The 18,578-nt window shown below is 58.0% G+C and overlaps 1 protein-coding gene across 50 annotated transcripts in view; it reads left to right on the top strand.

Moving 5' to 3' along the window:
- The window catches only part of NCOR2 (nuclear receptor corepressor 2), a 244,179-nt gene that overhangs the window by 200,557 nt on the left and 25,044 nt on the right, over nucleotides 1-18,578 (top strand). For 33 of the 50 annotated variants that reach the window (XM_024348140.3, XM_024348138.3, XM_063785249.1 and 30 more), the window contains 8 exons: nucleotides 4,194-4,314; nucleotides 5,595-5,766; nucleotides 10,893-11,057; nucleotides 12,128-12,267; nucleotides 12,760-12,862; nucleotides 13,117-13,221; nucleotides 13,503-13,606; nucleotides 16,965-17,115. In XM_024348140.3, the coding sequence (XP_024203908.2) occupies nucleotides 4,194-4,314; nucleotides 5,595-5,766; nucleotides 10,893-11,057; nucleotides 12,128-12,267; nucleotides 12,760-12,862; nucleotides 13,117-13,221; nucleotides 13,503-13,606; nucleotides 16,965-17,115 (1,061 nt within the window). The remainder of the gene's footprint in view (nucleotides 1-4,193; nucleotides 4,315-5,594; nucleotides 5,767-10,892; nucleotides 11,058-12,127; nucleotides 12,268-12,759; nucleotides 12,863-13,116; nucleotides 13,222-13,502; nucleotides 13,607-16,964; nucleotides 17,116-18,578) is intronic. The other 17 variants (XM_063785265.1, XM_063785262.1, XM_063785253.1 and 14 more) reach the window with 7 other exon arrangements.

Below are 18,578 nucleotides of genomic sequence, written 5' to 3'. Positions count from 1 at the left end.
AGGCCGCCAGAAAGGAAAATAGAAGTGGCTGCCTTCCAAGAAAACAAAGGAGAGAGGCCGGGCGCGGTGGCTCATGCCTGTAATCCCAGCACTTTGGGAAGCCAAGGTGGGTGGATCATTTGAGGTCAAGAGTTTGAGACCAGCCTGACCAACATAGTGAAAGCCCGTCTCCGCTAAAATACCAAAAAATTAGCCAGGTATGGTGGCGTGTGCCTGCAATCCCAGCTACTAGGGAGACTGAGGCAGGAGGATCACTTGAGCCCAGGAAGCAGAGCTTGCAGTGAGCCAAGATTGTGCCACTGCACTCCAGCCTGGGCAACAGAGCAAGACTCTGTCTCCAAAAAAATAAATAAATAAATAAAATAAAACAAAGAAGGGAGAGTGGAGGGTGGGGAGAGCCAGCCAGGAGGGCTTCTGGAGGTGGCGCTCCTCCAGCATGGCTACGGGACAAGGGGCGGTCAGATGGGCCCTGAGCTCTGAGCGTTTTCCACCTTCCTCCTCCACTATTGGTGGCCGCTCCCTCTGGGGGCTTAGGACTCTCGTTCCCCTCGAGAACTTGAACCCAGCCCTTGTGCTGGCTGCTGCCTTCTTTACCCATGAGAGAGCTCTGGCTGGGATCAGAAGACCTCTTGTAAACTATAAAGTGCTACCTCCATGACCACAGTCCCCACTTGCTCTGGGGGCTCAAGAAAGAGGGGTTTGGGCCTCTGTGTGTGCCCCCCAGAGGGTACCTGCTGAGAGCTTCTGGGCAGCAGCCCCTGCCCCCGCTCACCCCCTGCCAATCTGACTGCCCACACCCTACTAGCTGAGGGGCCACAGGGAAACCAAGGCACAGGGAGCACTCAGGCCCCACATAGAAAACGCGAGCTCTCGGGCAGACTGCATGGGACAGTGGCACCTCATGTTTTGTGTGTGTTATAAAGTCATATTTTTTATCTCTATAGAATTATCTTTACACATATACAAACGTTTGCATTTCAACCTTAAAATTTATATTTTATTTCTCTATTTGTACACACATATAAAAATATTATTTTTACTGTTCATAGAGAAAATACAGCTGATACGTCGAACCCTTTATGGCTAGCATATAGTATGGTCCTCATTTCATTTTGTAACAGTTATTAAGATATCATTCATATACCATACATTTCACCATTGAAAGCGTATCATTTAGGCCAGGCACAGTGGCACACACCTGCAATCCTAGCTCTTTGAGTGGCTAAGGCAGGAGGATAGCTTGAGCCCAGGAGTTCAAGACCAGCGTGGGCAACATAGAGAAACCTTGGCTCTACCAAAAAAAAGAAAAAAACGCAAAAATCAGTCAGGTACGGTGATGTGTGCCTTTAGCCTCAGCAATTCCAGAGGCTGAGGTGGGAGGATTGCGTGAGCCCAGGAGGTCAAGGCTGCAGTGAGATTGCAGCACTGCACTCCAGCCTGAGTGACATAGCAAGACCCTGTCTCAAAAAAAACGTGTATCATTCAGTTCTTCTTAGTATATTCAGTGTTATACTAAGAAAGAAACCCTATGCCCATCACTAGTCACCCCCATCCTCCCTCCTCCCAGCCCTGGCACCCACTCATCTCCTTTCTGTCCCCGATGGATTGGCCCGTTCTGGACTTTTCACAGAAACGGAATCTACACTAGAGGCCTTCTGCGACTAGCTTGTTTCACGCGCATCATGTCTTCAGGGTCCACCCACGTCATAGCCCGTGTCAGAGCCTCATGCCTTTTGATGGCCACGTGTTCCATCGTGCGGACAGGGCACGCTTTGTCTCCTCATTCGTCTCTTGGTGGCTGTCGGGTTGTCTCTGCCTTCTGGCTGTTGTGGGCTGGGCGGTGCTGCAGTGGTGGGCACGTGCAGGTTTCTGCATAGACATTTGCTCTCATTTGCCTGGTGTGTGCCTAGGAGTGGCGGTGCTGGGTTTACGGCAATGAGGGCTCACCGACTGCTTTCCAAAGTGGCTGCAGCATTCTCTTTTAAATTTAAGCTTGCAAGTGCGAGCTGGTTGAAACGGATGGTGGTAGGTAAACCTGCGGGGAGGGACATGGGGGTGGCGGCAGTTGAAGTCGCAGGTGGAGAATGTTGGGACAGGTGATATCATCTGTGTTTGGACCTGGGTCAGGGTACCTTGTCTGTACCTTGAGGATGGCGGGGAGAGCACAGCTGGGCCCAGGTCCAGGGAGTGAGGCATGGCAGTGGCCAAAGGAGAGGCTTTAGGTGGTCCTGGGAGATCAAGCAGGGTCTGGACAGGTGGAGGGAGGGGAGGGAGGAGAGTGGGCCAGCGGTGGGGGCGGTGGAGGTGCATGCAGAAGTCAGGGTGACCTTCCTCGTCTGGCCCCCGTCTGTGCGCCATGGGCAGCCTAAGCAGGCATCACCGAGTCTGTGTCTGCTCTCCCCGCTCAGCTGAGCGTGTGGCAGATGCAGACAGCAGGCTGGTACCTGCAGGACAGGCCGGTCACATGCCGGTGGCCCCATGGTCCTGCTATGGCAGAGATTGAAGGAGGGGACTGCCGGCAGGGGCCTCAGCACCCTGGGCATCGGCCCTGCTCATCTGCAGGAAGGAGATGGGTGCCTTTGGGCGCCAGGCATCCCGCACTGGCAGCTGGGGACTGGGGTGGTGTGAGCTGTGTCCCTGTTGTCACAGCTCTCACCTCGAGGCCAGTAGGCTGTGACTTATAGTCTGCATAGGACATCGTCACTGTGGTCACAGCACAGAGTAGGGGCTGTGCCGACAGGACCTGCCGGCTTCTGGCACCCAGAAGTTTTGCCCTCTGGCTGAATTCCAGGCCCGTGGCTGCTGCCCTCACGCCTGCCATGTGGTCATTTCACTAGCTCGGAAGACCTAGGACAGAGACTGGGTTCTGCGTCGCCTCCAAATACACCCAAATGCAGGCCGGGCTGCTTCCATACCCCCAAACGCAGGCCGGGCCATCTCCATACCTGCAAACGCAGGCCAGGCCACCTCCATACCCCCAAACATAGGCTGGGCCACCTCCATACCCGCAGACGCAGGCTGGGCCACCTCCATACCCGCAAACGCAGTCCAGGCTGCCTCCAAATACCCCCAAACTCAGGCCGGGCTGCCTCCATACCCCCAAATGCAGGCCGGGCTGCCTCCATACACCCAAATGCAGGCTAGGCTGCTTTGTGCCTAGCAAATGCAGGTTGCAGGAGGGAGTCAAGAACTGGGCAGCCCCGGGCAGCCACACTGGGCAGGTGAAGGGTTCTCAGGCTGGAGCAGATCCAGTTCCTGCCCTCGGAGACCTCATGCCAAGTGGGGAGCCAGATGGGGATTATGGCAGGTGCTATACCCGGTGCTGGGGACTTAGAAATCCTGGAAGGCTTCCTGAAGGAAACGGCACCCACCGAACAGCTTGGGAGCCACACCCCAATGCACGCTCTGCCAGGCACCGTGTACCCTGCGTCGGCCTCTGGTCGGGCATCTCAGTAGCAGACAGAGGAAGGGACTGCGACTGTGGCTAATGAGTAGACAGTGGGCAGGCCCTACCTGCCCCTCCACACAAAGTCTGTGGCCTGGGCCCTTGTTATCATGTCCTCGTCCTTCGTGGATAGTGTGTGGGAGAGAGTCTAGGAAGTGGGTGCAGCTCCCCCACTCCTGCCTCTGGTAACCGGAGCTCATTCGGCTCCATGCCCACTGTCTTGCCCTGGCACCCGAGCCTCTCAGATTCGAGTGATGAGGAATCTCTTGGTGAATCTCTTCATTTCTCTGTCCCTGAATCGGGCTGATTCTTTGGCTTTCTGGCAGCTTCTGAAGGGCCACGTGTGGTGTGGGCCCCAGGTCTGGGCTTCTCTGGGATTTTCCTTGCCTGGAGATGTCTTTGGGGATGTTTGATCCCAGCCTGGGCCTCTAGCACTGCCCAGCTGGCCTCTAGGCTGGGGTGGGAGGCTGGCTTGGCCCCTGATGGGGCCTGCAAGAACCAGGGGAGTGAGTGAGGAGGCACCTGCCCGCCCACTCGTGCCTCCCCTCCCCTGGCCCCAAATCTTGGTCTGTTTTCCCAAGAGAAACCGTTGACATTATCTGGGTGAGCTGCACAGTCACCTCGTGTCTCAGGGCCTTAGCCTCGTCCCCAGGGCTTGAGACAGGAGAGGCCATCAAAACCGGGCAGCCCCCCACCCTGGGAGAGTCCGGCTGTGGGCCCCCAGCTGATGGTGCTCGTGTGCCCGCAGGCTGCTGTCCCCAAGGCCCAGCCTCCTCACCCCGACTGGCGACCCCCGGGCCAATGCCTCACCCCAGAAGCCACTGGACCTGAAGCAGCTGAAGCAGCGAGCGGCTGCCATCCCCCCCATCGTGAGTGCCCACCCCCAGAGCCCCACAGAGTCCACCCTGACCTTGACTTTCCCATTCATTGAGACAGAGAATCCCATGGGCGGGAGCGTGCACCTGCAGCCTAGCTCATCCGCTTCTGTTTCCTGGAGAAATCCCCGTGGAGCTGAGGTGGGAACAGCTGGGGAAGCTGGCAGGCGTACCGGGTGGGGCTCCCAGTGAAGGCGGGAACTGGCGGCCTAAGGTCTCCCCCCTTCCACCCTGCAGCACCCTTGAACCCCCAGATTAGATACTGGGTCATGGGGAGGCAGGAGCTTCCCCCACCCACTCAGCTATAGCAACAGCTTGGCCAGGGAAGGGTGGCCTACCAGTTCTGATCCTGGGGCCCTCTGGGGACACCCTCCTGGAAGGTTCTCTCAGCTGGGTGCGTGGGCCCTTGGAGGTGCCTTCTCCAGGGAGGTGAGTCTGGCCTTCCCAGTTGCAACTGGGGGCTCCGGGCTAAAAGACCCTGAGCTGACCAGGCTGGTGGTCCCTTGGGACTTTGAGTGATGGGCTCAGGGCGTGTCAGGCTACACGGCCCAGTCCCCGAGGCCCACAGAATCCTGTTGCTCAGTCCTGGCTTCCCTGAGACCCAGAGGATTTGGGTCCACAGAAGGAGCTGGAGGAGAGAGTCACAGCAGGCTCTAGCCTCCTGTCCACCACCAGGCTGCTAGGCCAGGCTTTTTGGGAGGTGGGCTCCCCCTGTCCATCACCAGGCAGCTGGGCTAGGCTTTCTGGGGAGGTGGGTTCCCCCTGTTCACTACCAGGCAGCTGGACCAGGCTTTTTAGGAGGTGAACTCCCCCTGTCCATCACCAGGCAGCTGGGCCAGGTTCTGGGAGGTGGGTCCCCCTGTTCACCACCAGGCAGCTGGGCCAGACTTTTTAGGAGGTGAGCTCCCCCTGTGCACCACCAGGCAGCTGGGCCAGGCTTTTTGGGAGGTGGGCTCCCCCTGTCCATCACCAGGCAGCTGGGCCAGGTTCTGGGAGGTGGGTCCCCCTGTTCACCACCAGGCAGCTGGGCCAGGCTTTCTGGGGAGGTGAGCTCCCCCTGTTCACCACCGGGCAGCTGGGCCAGGTTTTCTGGGAGGTGGGCTTCCCCATGTGCTCTGTGCTAAGACCTCCCTTTCTTGCTGCACCTGGGACCTTGAGCATGTCGCTGGCTTTCCCGGGCCTTGGTTTCCAGGCTGGTCGCGTGCATGTCTCTCCCTGACCCTGTCACTTTCAGACACCCTCTGTGGATGCTCACTTATGCCTGCTTCCCTCAGCAGGTCACCAAAGTCCATGAGCCCCCCCGGGAGGACGCAGCTCCCACCAAGCCAGCTCCCCCAGCCCCACCGCCACCGCAAAACCTGCAGCCGGAGAGCGACGCCCCTCAGCAGCCTGGCAGCAGCCCCCGGGGCAAGAGCAGGAGCCCGGCACCCCCCGCCGACAAGGAGGGTGAGTGCACACCAGTGGCTGAGTGGGGCTGGGGCAGCAGGGGACTGACGGGCAAGGGATGTTTGTGTGTCTAGAGCAGCTGCTGCAAACCCCATGGCCACAGTGGCAGGGAAAGCAAAGTAAACGAATGGAACAGTTGAGCAGGGGGAGGCAGCTGGGAATGGTAGGGACTGCGGCAATTGGAGAACTCTTGTTTTCTCTAAAGTGGGCACGTATTGGCCTTGGCCAAGAGTCACCCCGTGGCAAATCAGGCCTGGGGTGGTTCTTCCAGCAAAGCCAGAAATCCATCTTCTTATGTGAAATCCCCCTGGTTTCTCAACACTGGCAACTTCTCAAAATTTTCAAAAGCATTGTGAACACGCAAAAACATGTCTACAGCCCAGCCTCTGATTCGGTGTGAATCAGTCCACGCAGGAGCTTCTGGAATCACAGATGGGGCCCAGCACCCGGCTGGCAGCAGCTCTGGGGCCTGGGCAGGAAGGGCTGCCCTCCCCAGCTGGCATCCTGACCTCGCTCCAGGCCCAGGTCTCTGGGTTCACCAGGAGCCAGGGTTGGGGGTGACTCCCGAGCCGCTGTGTCACAGGGACTGCCCCGGGCACACCTCACTGTCATCACGTGAAGCTCAAGGTCAGGAGACAGGCGGGTGTGATTGCTTGTTCTCTGGATCTTCAATCTCTGCCCCACTTCCCACTAGGCCCAAGAAATTCTGAACCTGTGTCCCCAAAGAGGCATCTTCTCCAGGTCAGCCTGGCACGCAGCAGGTGCTGTTGTGCCTTGCAGGTGTTGGGGGCTGCCTCCCCAGAGGTTCCCCACCCTGGGCTAGCCCCGGCGCTTGCTGGCAGGCTGCTCCAAAGGTCTGAGGGCAGCAGGACACCAGGCCGACCTCCTGACCAGCACAGCCCAGGGACAAATCCGGGTGACTGCAGCTACCATCAGCTGCCCCCTCCCCGCTGCCTTGGGTGTGACATGCCCCTTCTCTTTTTTTTTTTTTTTTTTTTATTTGAGACGGAGTGTCACTCTCGCCAGGTTGGAGTGCAGTGGCACAATCTCCGCTCACTGCAACCTCTGCCTCCGGGGTCCACCGAGGCTGCTGGGTCACGACATTTGTTGAAAACCCAAGGCCCCAGGCACCATGCTGGCAGAGTGGGGATTAGGTAGGGAGAAGAGGAAGTCTCTGCTCTGGGGAGCTGCTGTTTTTTTGAGTGAGGAGGATGTTAAACCAGGGAACACGTAACGAAGCAAGATGGTTTTAGAGTCATTCATCCACCATGAGAAACAAAACGGGTTGAGTGAAGAGGCGGCTCCGGGAAGGACCCTGTGGAGTGGGAAGCAGCCCTGCTGTGGGAGATCTCTGGGTGGGCATTGCGGGCAGAGGGAACAGCACAGGCAAAGGCCCTGGTGTGGAAACACGCTCGGGGTGTGTGAGGAGTCGCCGGGGGTGGTTGTGGCCAGGGAAGGGTGGGCGGGTGGACAGTGAGGGAAGTGGGGACCGGATTGTGTGGGGCCTCTCAGGCCACAGCGGGCAGTGGATTTTGTCTCAGGTGTGGCAGGGGCTGCTGGAGGGATTTGAAGTGAGCGTGTGTTGTGGAAGGGGAAGGAGGTGCTTGTTATCTGATTTATATCTTGGAAAGCTCTGTCTGGCCGTTGTTGAGTCAAGGGCAGAAGCAGGAGGTCACAGCGCAGCTCTTGGCAGGCGACAGAGGCTGCCTGAACTGCACAGGTGGCTGTGGAGGTGGAAGGAAGGGCGCGTCGGGAGTTTGTTTTGGAGGCAAAGCCAGTGGGGCGTTGAACCCAGTGTGGGGATGACGCCAGGGATGTCTCGCTGGAACTGGGATGCCCCATGACCAGGGCTGGGCTACCTGGGGCCAGGGTACAGTGTGCGGCCCAGGGTGTGGCTCTGGGAGACGTTGCAGGTTTGGGGTGCCAGCCCGGGAAGGAGCTGGGTATCCATGTCAGGGGCCCCAGCAGCTTTGGCCAGGGTCAGATCTGATCAGGGCTGGAACTGCACGGCGCCAGCCAGGTCCTGCTGAGCCAGGTCGCAGGCCCCTGTCCTGGGAGAAAGGGAGCCACCGGCCAGCAGTTCCCGCGGCTGGCACTCAGCCCGTTGGTGTGGCCAGGGCCTGTGCCGTTTCCTGGCCTCATTCCCCGTGGGGACGGTGCACCTGGCGTCAGGCCCTGCATGCCTTTCTTGCACAGCCTGGCTTGCAGCTCAGCTCCCGCAGGGACACACATGAACTTGACACCCAGCGCTACCTCTCTGGTCTCTCAGGAAGCCAGCCTATTCTGCCCCTGGCTCCCACACAGAGCGGCTCAGCCAAGCAGGTCCCTTGGGGCCCCCTGGGCCCAGCTGGAGGAACAGGTTGTCTCTCCAGGCTCTCGGCCGCCCGCCCAGCCTGGCCTAGCCCCAGTTTGCCTTCCAGCATCGAACAGCTCCCCTCCTCTCCCTCCCAACTCTCTGGAACTGGGCTGGAGGAAGCACCAGAGGCTTACAGGGCTGGGTAGCCAGAGGGGCCAGGTCCAGGGCGTTTGCAGGATCTCCAGATCTGAGGCAGGCCCTGTACAGGTGCCTCCACTGGGGACTGGTTAAGAATGAGAATTCCCCTGCATCTGTGCCCCCTGCCTCCTGTGGGCTGCCCACCTCGCCAGGGCACAAGTCCAGGGGAAACAGTCTTCAAGGAGAGAATTGGGGGCAATTTGGTACATAGGCCTCCTTTGCCCACCTGCTCTGCTCACAGCAGGCATCATTAATTGATCTTAGCACTCTCCTCCTCTGTCACACCCTGATGGGCCCTCAGAACCTCCTTTGTTCATCTGGAGGCGGCATGATAGATGACACCTGCCTGCCATTCCTGTCCCAGAACCCAGAGGGCTCCGTCATTCCCAAGTTGTGTCTCTGCTCAACTTCTTGGCTGGTTATCTCTCCATAGGATTGGTCCTCAGGGAGAGGTTCAGAGCTGAGGACAGATTTCAGCAAAGGGCGAGAGGCCAGCAGGAAGATGCCATGAAGCCAGGCCTGAGCCCCGGGGCCCTGCTGAGTTTACAGGATCTCCCCAGGCCTGAAATCTAGGACCCATCATTGCTTCTCTGCCGCAGGCCGTGTGGCATAGCAGTCTGGGTTAAGGCCATGATCTGCAGCCCCAGTGCCTGGGTTCGAAGCTGCTATCTGCCACTTGCTAGCTGGGGCCTTTGACCAGGTGGCTTAACCTCTCAGCTTCCATTTTCCCGTCTGTGAAATGGGGACAGTCAGTCAGTTCCTTGTAGGGTGCTGTGAGAATAAATGAGTGAACACGCTTACATTCCTGTCAGCCGTGGAGCCCTGAGAGAGCATGACCTCTCGGTAATGCCCTTTGCACGCTCCGCCTGGTAAGTAGCCCTGCCTGAGCTTGGCTTCTCAGCCAGCCAGCACACAACCGCTGCTTGCACTGGCTCAGTGGGTTTCTGATCCTGACTCGGCTAAGTATTTGCTGGTGAACTCAGATGAGCCCATTGGTGTGTCTGTACCTCAGTTTCCCCTCTGTAAAATGTGTCTGGCAGCAGTCTCTGTGTGAGCTTAACCGGAGGCTCATGGAGGCCGTGGGATGCTGAGCACAGTGCCTGTGCTGAGTACCACTCAGCAAACTGAGGCTGACGCTGTGGTTGTTACCTGGAGGGTCTGGGCTTATAACTCCCCACTGCCCGCCACAACACACACACACAGGCACACACACACATCCATGCACTCGCACACACGTGCACGTGCACACACACACATCACAGGTTACCTCCTTCAACATTGTGTACAGGCACACACACATCCATGCACTCACACACACACGCACATACACGCGCACGTGCACACACACACACATCACAGGTTACCTCCTTCAACATTGTGTACAGGCACATACACACATCCATGCACTCACACATGCACATGCACGCGCACACACATCACAGGTTATCTCCTTCAACATTGTGTACAGGCACACACACATCCATGCACACACACACATCCATGCACTCACACACGCACGCACGTGCGCGTGCACACACACACACATCACAGGTTACCTCCTTCAACATTGTGTACAGGCACACACACACATCCATGCACTCACACACACATGCACGCACGTGCGCGCACGCACACACACACACACATCACAGGTTACCTCCTTCAACATTGTGTAGAGCACAGGCCAGCAAGCTTTTCCTGCAAAGAGCCGGAGAGTGAACATTTTAGGCTTTGTGGGCCAGACAATCTCTGTTGCAAGGATTCAGCTCTGCCATAGACAATACATAAATGCACAGATGTGGCCACGTTCCAGTAAAAGCGTATTCACAAAGTCAGACGGCGGGGCCAGGCGTGGGGGCTCACGCCTGTAATTCCAGCACTCTGGAGGCCAAGGTGGGAGGATCTGTTGAGCCCAGTAGTTCAAGACCAGCCTGGGCACACATAACAAGACCTCATCTCTACAAAAACAAAATATAAACTAGCCAAGCGTGGTGTGGTGACACGTGCTTGTAGTCCCAGCTACTTGGGAGCCTGAAGTGGGAAGATCCCTTGAAGCCAAGAGTTCAAGACCAGCCTGGGGCAACATAGCAAGACCCCATCTCTACAAAAGTAAAACAAATTAGCCAGGCATGGTGCGGTGGTGGGCGCCTGTATTCCCAGCTACTTGAGAGGCTGAGGTGGGAGAATCACTTGAGCCCAGAGGTGAAGGCTGCTGTAAGCCGTGACAGCACCACTGCACCCCAGCCTGAGTGACAGAGGGAGACCCTGTCTCAAAAAAATTAGGGGGCAGACAGACCCTCTGAGATACTGTTTGCCACCTCCTGGCTTAGAGGCCTGTCCAGGGACCTTGGCTTGCTGGGCTTGGTTGAGTGCTTGTGGGGTTGCAAAGCCAGAGGGTCCCGTTCTCGTCCTCAGCGGCAGCTGAGAGCCCCCAGCTCAGACCTTGAGATCCCCTCCCCTGCTGAGCAGAATACCATGGGGTTACAGAGCAGCACCCAGGCAGGCAGACTTGGGGGGCTTCCCGGAGGAGCCCAGGCCGTCACAGGCCACCACTACCGTGGGTGCAGGAAGGCCGTTTGTGTAGGGTCAGCCAGGGCTCCCGAGGTCTGACTGCCCCACCTCCTGCCCTCAGCAGAGAAGCCTGTGTTCTTCCCAGCCTTCGCAGCCGAGGCCCAGAAGCTGCCTGGGGACCCCCCTTGCTGGACTTCCGGCCTGCCCTTCCCCGTGCCCCCCCGTGAGGTGATCAAGGCCTCCCCGCATGCCCCGGACCCCTCAGCCTTCTCCTACGCTCCACCTGGTAAGTAGCTCCGCCCGAGCTTGGGCTTCTTCAGCCAGTGCACAATCGCTGTTTGCACTGTTTGCACCGGCTCAGAGCTGCACACAGAAGCATCTTAAAGCCTTATGGGACCTGGCTGGAGGGACAGCCTGGTCAGTGGAGGGAAAGGGGGAGATCTTTTAAGAAAGCTGCCCCAGGGTTGAGATGGAAGCCACTGGCAAGAGGGAGCCACAGCAGGTGCTTGAGCTGGTGAGGGGCAGGCTTAGAGTGGGAGCTATGTTTTCCGTTGACGGCTTAGAGCTAGAGAATGGGCAGATGGTAGAAGAGCCTGGGGAGGGAGCAGAGGCGCTACCTTTGTTCACAGACTCTGTGAGGCTGCATTTCGGCCCTGTTCTAGGTCCTGCAGTCCTGCTGGGCCTCACCAGCTGTAAAGCAGCACAGCCGGGGGCTGGTACAGACTGCCGTTGGTAAAGGCTGGTCCCGAGGGATGCGTGGGCCAAGGGAGCCAGAAGAACAGGGAAAGTCATGCCAGGCAGACGGAACAGCAAGTGCAAAAGCCCAGAGGCAGGAGAGAGCAGGCAAAGCTTGAGAAACTGAATCTGGCCACCACTGCCGAAGCTCGGTGCCCAGTGAGCTGGGGAGACCCAGGGGCCAGGTCAGGCGAGCCTGAAGGCCAAGTCGGGGGCTAAGACTTTCTCCTGAGGACAGTGGGAGCCATCGAGGGCACACAGCACAGGGAGGGTGTGCACCAGTAGACTTTTCCAAAAAGGTCCTTTTGGTTCCTATAAGGGGAAGGGGCTACTGGGGGCTACAGTGGAAATGGGGAGACAGGGGATCCAGATGAGAGTTGAGGGCGCTTGGATCAGGGCCTGGGCAGTGGGTGAGGTGGGAGGCTTCCCCAGGATAGTGGTGTCTGCACCTAGGACTCGGGTCACTAATGAGGACAGAGCCAGGCAGGGCAATAGAGGGGTGCGCATGGATGGGCACTTCCTGGCCAGGACAGGGAAGAGGTGGAGTGCAGCCTGGAGTGTGTGTCCGGCAGGGACGTGACCGCTCCTGGGCCCCACAATGGACAGACATGTGCTCCACAGGTCACCCACTGCCCCTGGGCCTCCATGACACTGCCCGGCCCGTCCTGCCGCGCCCACCCACCATCTCCAACCCGCCTCCCCTTATCTCCTCTGCCAAGCACCCCAGCGTCCTCGAGAGGCAAATAGGTGCCATCTCCCAAGTGAGTGGTAGCCCTTCCTTTCTTGGGGGCTTGGTCTTCTTATCTGTAAAGTGGGGGCAATGGGACCAATGAAGTCTGGGTGGGGGCCAGGCTCTCGGGGGCCTGGGTCATCTCCACTCAGGCATCTGGGGTCTGAGCTGGCTAGGTCCTGCCCCAGGCACTCAGGGCCTCGTCCCTGGGGGGTCACTCTGTATTGCAGTCAAGGGCATGGCTCAGGAACCAGTCTGTGTGGCCTCAGGCAAGTTACTTGACCTCCTGTTTCCCCCACTGCGAAATGGAAGGGCAAATGCAAGGGGCTCAGAGGGCATGGCCCCTTCACAGGGGAGGGGGCCAAGGCTTGGGAGTAGCAGTGACTTGTCTGCCGTCACACAGCTGGACAGCAGCCCCAGCCTCTGACCCACACATGGGCTTTTTGAACAGGAGCGTCAGGCACTCTGGACTGTGGGGGAGGGACCAGGGTGCCCCTGTGACCCCACAACTCCGCCCCTACAGGGAATGTCGGTCCAGCTCCACGTCCCGTACTCAGAGCATGCCAAGGCCCCGGTGGGCCCCGTCACCATGGGGCTGCCCCTGCCCATGGACCCCAAAAAGCTGGGTAAGTCTCCTGGCCCATCCATCTGGGTGGCTCAGGCTGGGCTCTGGCTGTCCTGTGGGTGGGGCGGGGGAGGAAGGGGTATCTTGGCCCACGGTACTCCAGGTAGCAGCTGGGAGGTCCCCCCTCAGCAGCCCTGGCTGGAACATGGTGGGGAGGGGCAGCGCTTCCCAGCCCCTGGCTCGGGTTGGGTGGGGACAAGCCTCCCGGGACCCTGCCCCGGCAGCACGTGACTCGCTCCTCTTACTGGTCCTCAGCACCCTTCAGCGGAGTGAAGCAGGAGCAGCTGTCCCCACGGGGCCAGGCTGGGCCACCGGAGAGCCTGGGAGTGCCCACGGCCCAGGAGGCATCCGTGCTGAGAGGTGAGGGCCCTTCTGCCCTGGGCCCCCAGCGTCTGCCCCTGTTCCTTGGGTGCCCAAAGGGCCCTTTATTCAAAACCTGCTGGGAAGTGTCATCTCCCAGAGGGTCTGGGGGCCCCTCTTCACAGCCGTCTCCCTCACCATTTAGGGGTAGGGGGACTCCCTCTGCGTTGAAACAACTAGCACAACTTGTGGGTCTCTCAGTCAGGGTGGCTCTCAGGACTGGGGCCTGGGGAAGGAAGGGCCACAGACACCCCCTCAGCCCCACATCTTGTGTCTTCCAGGGACAGCTCTGGGCTCAGTTCCGGGCGGAAGCATCACCAAAGGCATTCCCAGCACACGGGTGCCCTCGGACAGCGCCATCACATACCGCGGCTCCATCACCCACGTAGGTGTCCTGGGGTGCGGCATGAAGGACGATTGGGACCAGCACAGGGCCGGCCCATCTTATAACCCCTCATTGTCACCAAACCATTAGCCTCAGCCAATGGGGTGATGACTGGGGGACAGCAGTTCACTCCATGAACTTTCATCTAGTCTGCATGGAGTCAGGCACTGGGATTGCCAAGCACAGCTCAAAACTCTGCCTTCAGGGAGCTGCCATGTAGTGGAAGGAAACAGACCAGGGTAAATAAGTAGGCTGGTGAAAACCGAGCAGGTAGGCAGAATGTGAGCGTACCGCGGCTGAGAATGCCTGGCCACGGACATTGCTTAGACAGGTGAGGAAGGTGACATGTCAGCTGTGGCCAGAAGAAATTGAGGGGGCAAGCCATGCGGGAATCTCAGGGAACAGCATTCTAGGCTCAGGGAACAGCATGTGCAAAGACAGAGCATGAGAGGGTTCCTGAATCGTGCCAGGACTGGTGCCCCAGCCTTGCAGCTGGTGAGCTGTGGACCCAAGGTTTTGTGCCACGTGTGTCTGGCTCTAGAACACAGTGACAGAGCGTGGGTCCACACACGTGCACACGTGCATGCACGTTCTAACCGTGGAGCTTCGGGCAACAAGATGGTCCACAGGGAGGTGTTTTTCACTCAGGCAGCGTCAAATCCCACCACAGAGGAGCCATTTACACTTTGCCCTTCTCTGAAATCTGCAGGTTTTAAAAATCTGAGCTTTCAAAGGCAGCTGTGCTGAGTGGGAAGGGCAAGTGCTTTGGACAAAAGTCAGGCTGAGGGCCCTCGGGTGCCAGCTCCACCACCTACTCAGACAGGCAGCGGCCTGCCCTGACTCCGTTTCCCCTTTGCTAACAGTATTCCTGGGAGAGTCATTCTCCTGAAGTCGTAGGGACCTTTGAAGTTCCCAGGCATCCACCTGCTCTGGGTTCCTGAGTGGCCATGACCCGCGCCCTTCCTCGAACCTCCCAGTTACACACATCTCTTTGATTGCTTTTGGCAGACAGCCAGCTGCCAAAACATGTGAGATAGGCAAGGGTCAAACTTCCGTGCAGTCTCACTACCAGATAGTGAGGAAGTCAGCGTGTGGCCTGCACGCACAGAGCCGTTTATTAACCGAGTAGGTGCCACAGGCAGGGACCACGTGGTTCCCAGCTGGCAAGGGAGGTCAAGAAAGTCCCAGCTCCCTGATCCTCCAGGGACTTCCTGCCCATCTTGGGAGTAGAGTTCATTGGGGCCAAGAGCAAGAGGCTACAGGCTCATCTCCTGGAAGCAGACGTTATGCAAACAGAAGCTTCCCTGTTAATGGGAGTTTGTCCAGTGTATTCTCCCAAGAGCAGGGGCCACCGGCTGGATTTCTGTTCTCTGTCCATGTCCCTGAAGATGGCACCTCTAAAATACTATAGCTCAAAAACGTCAAGCTGGACACAGTGGCTCTTGCCTGTCAACCCAGCATTTTGGGAGGCCAAGGTGGGAGGATAGCTTGAGCCCAGGAGTTTGAGACCAGCCTGGACAAAAAGAGGCCTGTCTCTACAGAAAATTTAAAAATTGGCTGGGCATGGTGGCACATACCTGTAGTCTCAGCTACTTGGGACTGGGAGGCAGGAAGATCACTTGAGCCCAGGAGTTTGAGGCTGCAGTGAGCTATGACAGTGTTCTACACTCCAGCCTGGGCAATACAGCAAGACCCCTTCTCAAAAAAAAAAATCAGATGCCTCAGTTTCACCATGGAGAGCCCCCCTTTTTAAATCATTTATTGTGGTGTTCAGTAAGCCACTGATCTCTGCAGTACAAACCCAGTTCTGACATGGACCATCTGATGTTAGGGCTGGATACAGAAAGGGGTGTACTTGTATTAGCTGCCTCTTGGGGGGCTTTTCCCACCAGGATGCTGCAGGAATCCTGTGCTTTCCTGATGGGAGAGGTGGCTGCCCCGAGCTGTCACCTGACTTAGCACCTATTGTGCCACACTGTTAGTGTACAGGTGTCTTAAAGCACAGCAGGGAGATGCTGCTCAGAGTATTTGCTTTGGGAAGTTTGGGGGGAGCTCATCAGAATTCAGGGCGTCTTGCTGTTGCCCTCCACAAAGACCAGGATCTGCGGTGAACACCCCGGGGTACCAGGTGCTGCCCTCTGCCAGGGGATGTCCCCAGCCAAGCAAGTCCAGCCAGAGACTCAGAGCTCACTGGTCCAGGTCTTGGGACATAGTAGGACCCTTACCATTGAATCTGCTCCTGGAACCCTAGAAAGAGAAGAGGGATATTGAGATTTGGGGACCCGTTGTCTGTGCCAGATGCCTTTGAGAATCATCAATGCAGAAGGTCTCCATTTTGTGGATGTGCAAACTGAGGCTCAGAAAGGAGGTCCCAAGGCAGCTTGGTAGTAAAGTTGCTGTTTGACACCCAACATTCTGATTCCAAAGTCATATTCTAACTCTGATGCTTGTGTTCTTGAAAGTCACCCAAGGCAGGATGCTGCCCCATGTGGCCATCTCCTCTCTGCTTGAACATATCCTCCAACGGGGAGCTCATTCCCTATATGGCAGTGGTTCTCAGTTGGGGGAAATTTTGCCTCCAACTCTCTAGGGACATTTTCGATTGTCCTAACTTGGTGGGGGACACACTGGGGAGGCGTGTACTCCTGGCTTCTAGTGCTTTGAAGCCAGGGATGCTGTTAACAGCCCGCAGTGCACAGGACAGCCCCACAGCAAAGAAGGGTCCAGCTCCAGCTGTCAGGAGGGCCGAGGTGGAAAACCTGGGTTAGAACTAAAATTTCCAGTGTGCTGCCCTGACGTGAGTCCTTGTCCTGGTTTTAGGAAACCAAAGTGCATGACGTGGTCACGGGCACAGCACAGGAGCAGAAACCCCAGCGTCCCCGCCAGTTGCCGTTTTCGGTAACTGAATGTCAAGGCTCTGAGAAGTAGACCCCACGCAGTGGTGGGGACACAGACTCCAGGACCAGAATGCCTGGGTTCAAGTCCCCGCCTGCCCCTTATTAGCCAGGTGACCCCGGGTAAAGTCACTGTGCCTCCCTGTGCCTCGGTTTCCCCATCTGAAACAGGCATAATCAACAGGGTTGTCTTAGGGTTGTTTCGAGGATTAAATGAGCAAATCCATAGAGAGCACCCAGAACAGCGTCCACTCATGGGAAGCACTTGACAAGGGATCTTCATTCTTCAGGTTCCTCATAGGGTTTTGTTCCATGCAAACTCTTACCTATTTGAGACAGTGTGTGTGTGGACACGCGTGTGCATCGGTGGGCACATGGGCTTTTAAGCACGTCTTTGCCTGCATTTGAGTTGAGAGGGGTCCTGGGCTGCAGCCTCCTGGGCGCTCACCCCTCTGCACCTGCAGGGCACGCCAGCTGACGTCCTGTACAAGGGCACCATCACCAGGATCATCGGCGAGGACAGCCCAAGTCGCTTGGACCGCGGCCGGGAGGACAGCCTGCCCAAGGGCCACGTCATCTACGAAGGCAAGAAGGGCCACGTCTTGTCCTATGAGGGTGAGTCGCAGGAGGAGAGGAGGCCCAGGACCAGGGGAGGAGTGTGCTTGGCCCACTGAGGTAGCTTCACAGGGAGGCAGGGCTGGATTGACATCAGAAAGCACAATCTGATAGGTGGTGACCTCCTTACCCCTGCAGGTATGCAAGCCAGCAGCAGGGAAGCGTTGGCCTTAGCTGCCTCCCACCTCTGCCCAGTTCTTTACAGTTTAGGAAACAAACTCATGGCCAACCTTTTTAGAAGCGTAGGAGGGAAACTGAGGCCCGGAACAGAAGCCCGAGCTCACGCCGCCAGGCCTCCAGCACCGTACTGACAAACCACGCACTCTCTCATTGGCCATGAAAGAGGCCATGGCCAGAGTGCCCCTCGCCCCACTGTGTCCCAGGCTCTTGCTGCGGAGCCCCCATCCTCTCCCTCTCTAGGCTCTGGGTTCCAGAACGAGGAGACCCTGCCAGGAAGGAGTTAAGGGAGTCGAGTGCCGGGAGAGAGAATTTCCTGGCAGCCTAGGGCACCCAGGGGTGTGGAGATGAAAGCTGCTAATGGGCACCTCTCTCAGCACTGCAGCTGCGAGGCCCGGAATTGCCTCTCCTCCATCCACCTCCGCCTGTGCCCGCGGCCCCCTCCCCAGGCCTGGGAGGTGGAGGTGGCACCGTGTGGCTTAGGAACATAATGCACTCCCTGCTGCCACAGAGATAGCCTTGGAGACAGGCCTGCAGCTGTGTCTTGGGTGCCAGCTCATGCCCTGGTGCCCCTGGACTGAGTGCCCTGGGGGTGGCGGGAAGCCTGGGAAGGGCTGGTGGCGGGGTTAGTCAAGAGCTTGTCTTGAAAGGTCACTGGGTAGAGTCCCACCTTGGGACCCCAGACCAGTGCCTGAGCCTTTATAGGCCTTCAGTGTATCGTCTTCATCATGGGTTTCAGTCGGGGCCTTTAAACTCTCGTCTGCTCCCTGGGCCAGGTAGGCAGTGTGGGCAGCGGCAGGTGTGAGACTGTAGGGAGTGGGGAGGACTGTAGGGAGTGGGGAGGACTGTAGGGAGTGGGGAGGACTGTGGTGCCTGCCCATGCCGTCCACTCCCCTGCGGCCACCGGTCAGCCAGGTTTCTCATCTCCGTTTTTATCTGAAATCTCCCAATGTTTAAACATCGACGATTAATTTGGAACGTTTTCTGAACAGCAACCCAGTACCCTCCTGTTGGCAACCCCTGGAGTAGCTCACGGGCCGTGGGCCACACGAAGCAATGGTTGAAAAGCCCGAGAGCCTGTCAGTTGCTCATTCCCTCTGAGGGGTGGGGCGGGGGCTCCCGGGGCTCATTTCTGATAGCTCTGGACTCGGCTGCCCTGGAAGGAGAGCCCTGGCTAGATGGGCAAAGCCCAGCCTTTACCTTCGGGGGCCACCTCCGTCTGTTCAACTCTCTGCCTGTCCGGGGAGCAGTGAGCCGGGCCCATGTAGGCTCCTTTGGCCTGGCGA

Source organism: Pan troglodytes, chromosome 10 (assembly GCF_028858775.2).
Source record: "Pan troglodytes isolate AG18354 chromosome 10, NHGRI_mPanTro3-v2.0_pri, whole genome shotgun sequence".
NCBI classification, from domain to species: Eukaryota; Metazoa; Chordata; class Mammalia; order Primates; family Hominidae; genus Pan; species Pan troglodytes.
This window is presented reverse-complemented; position numbering and strand designations above follow the sequence as displayed.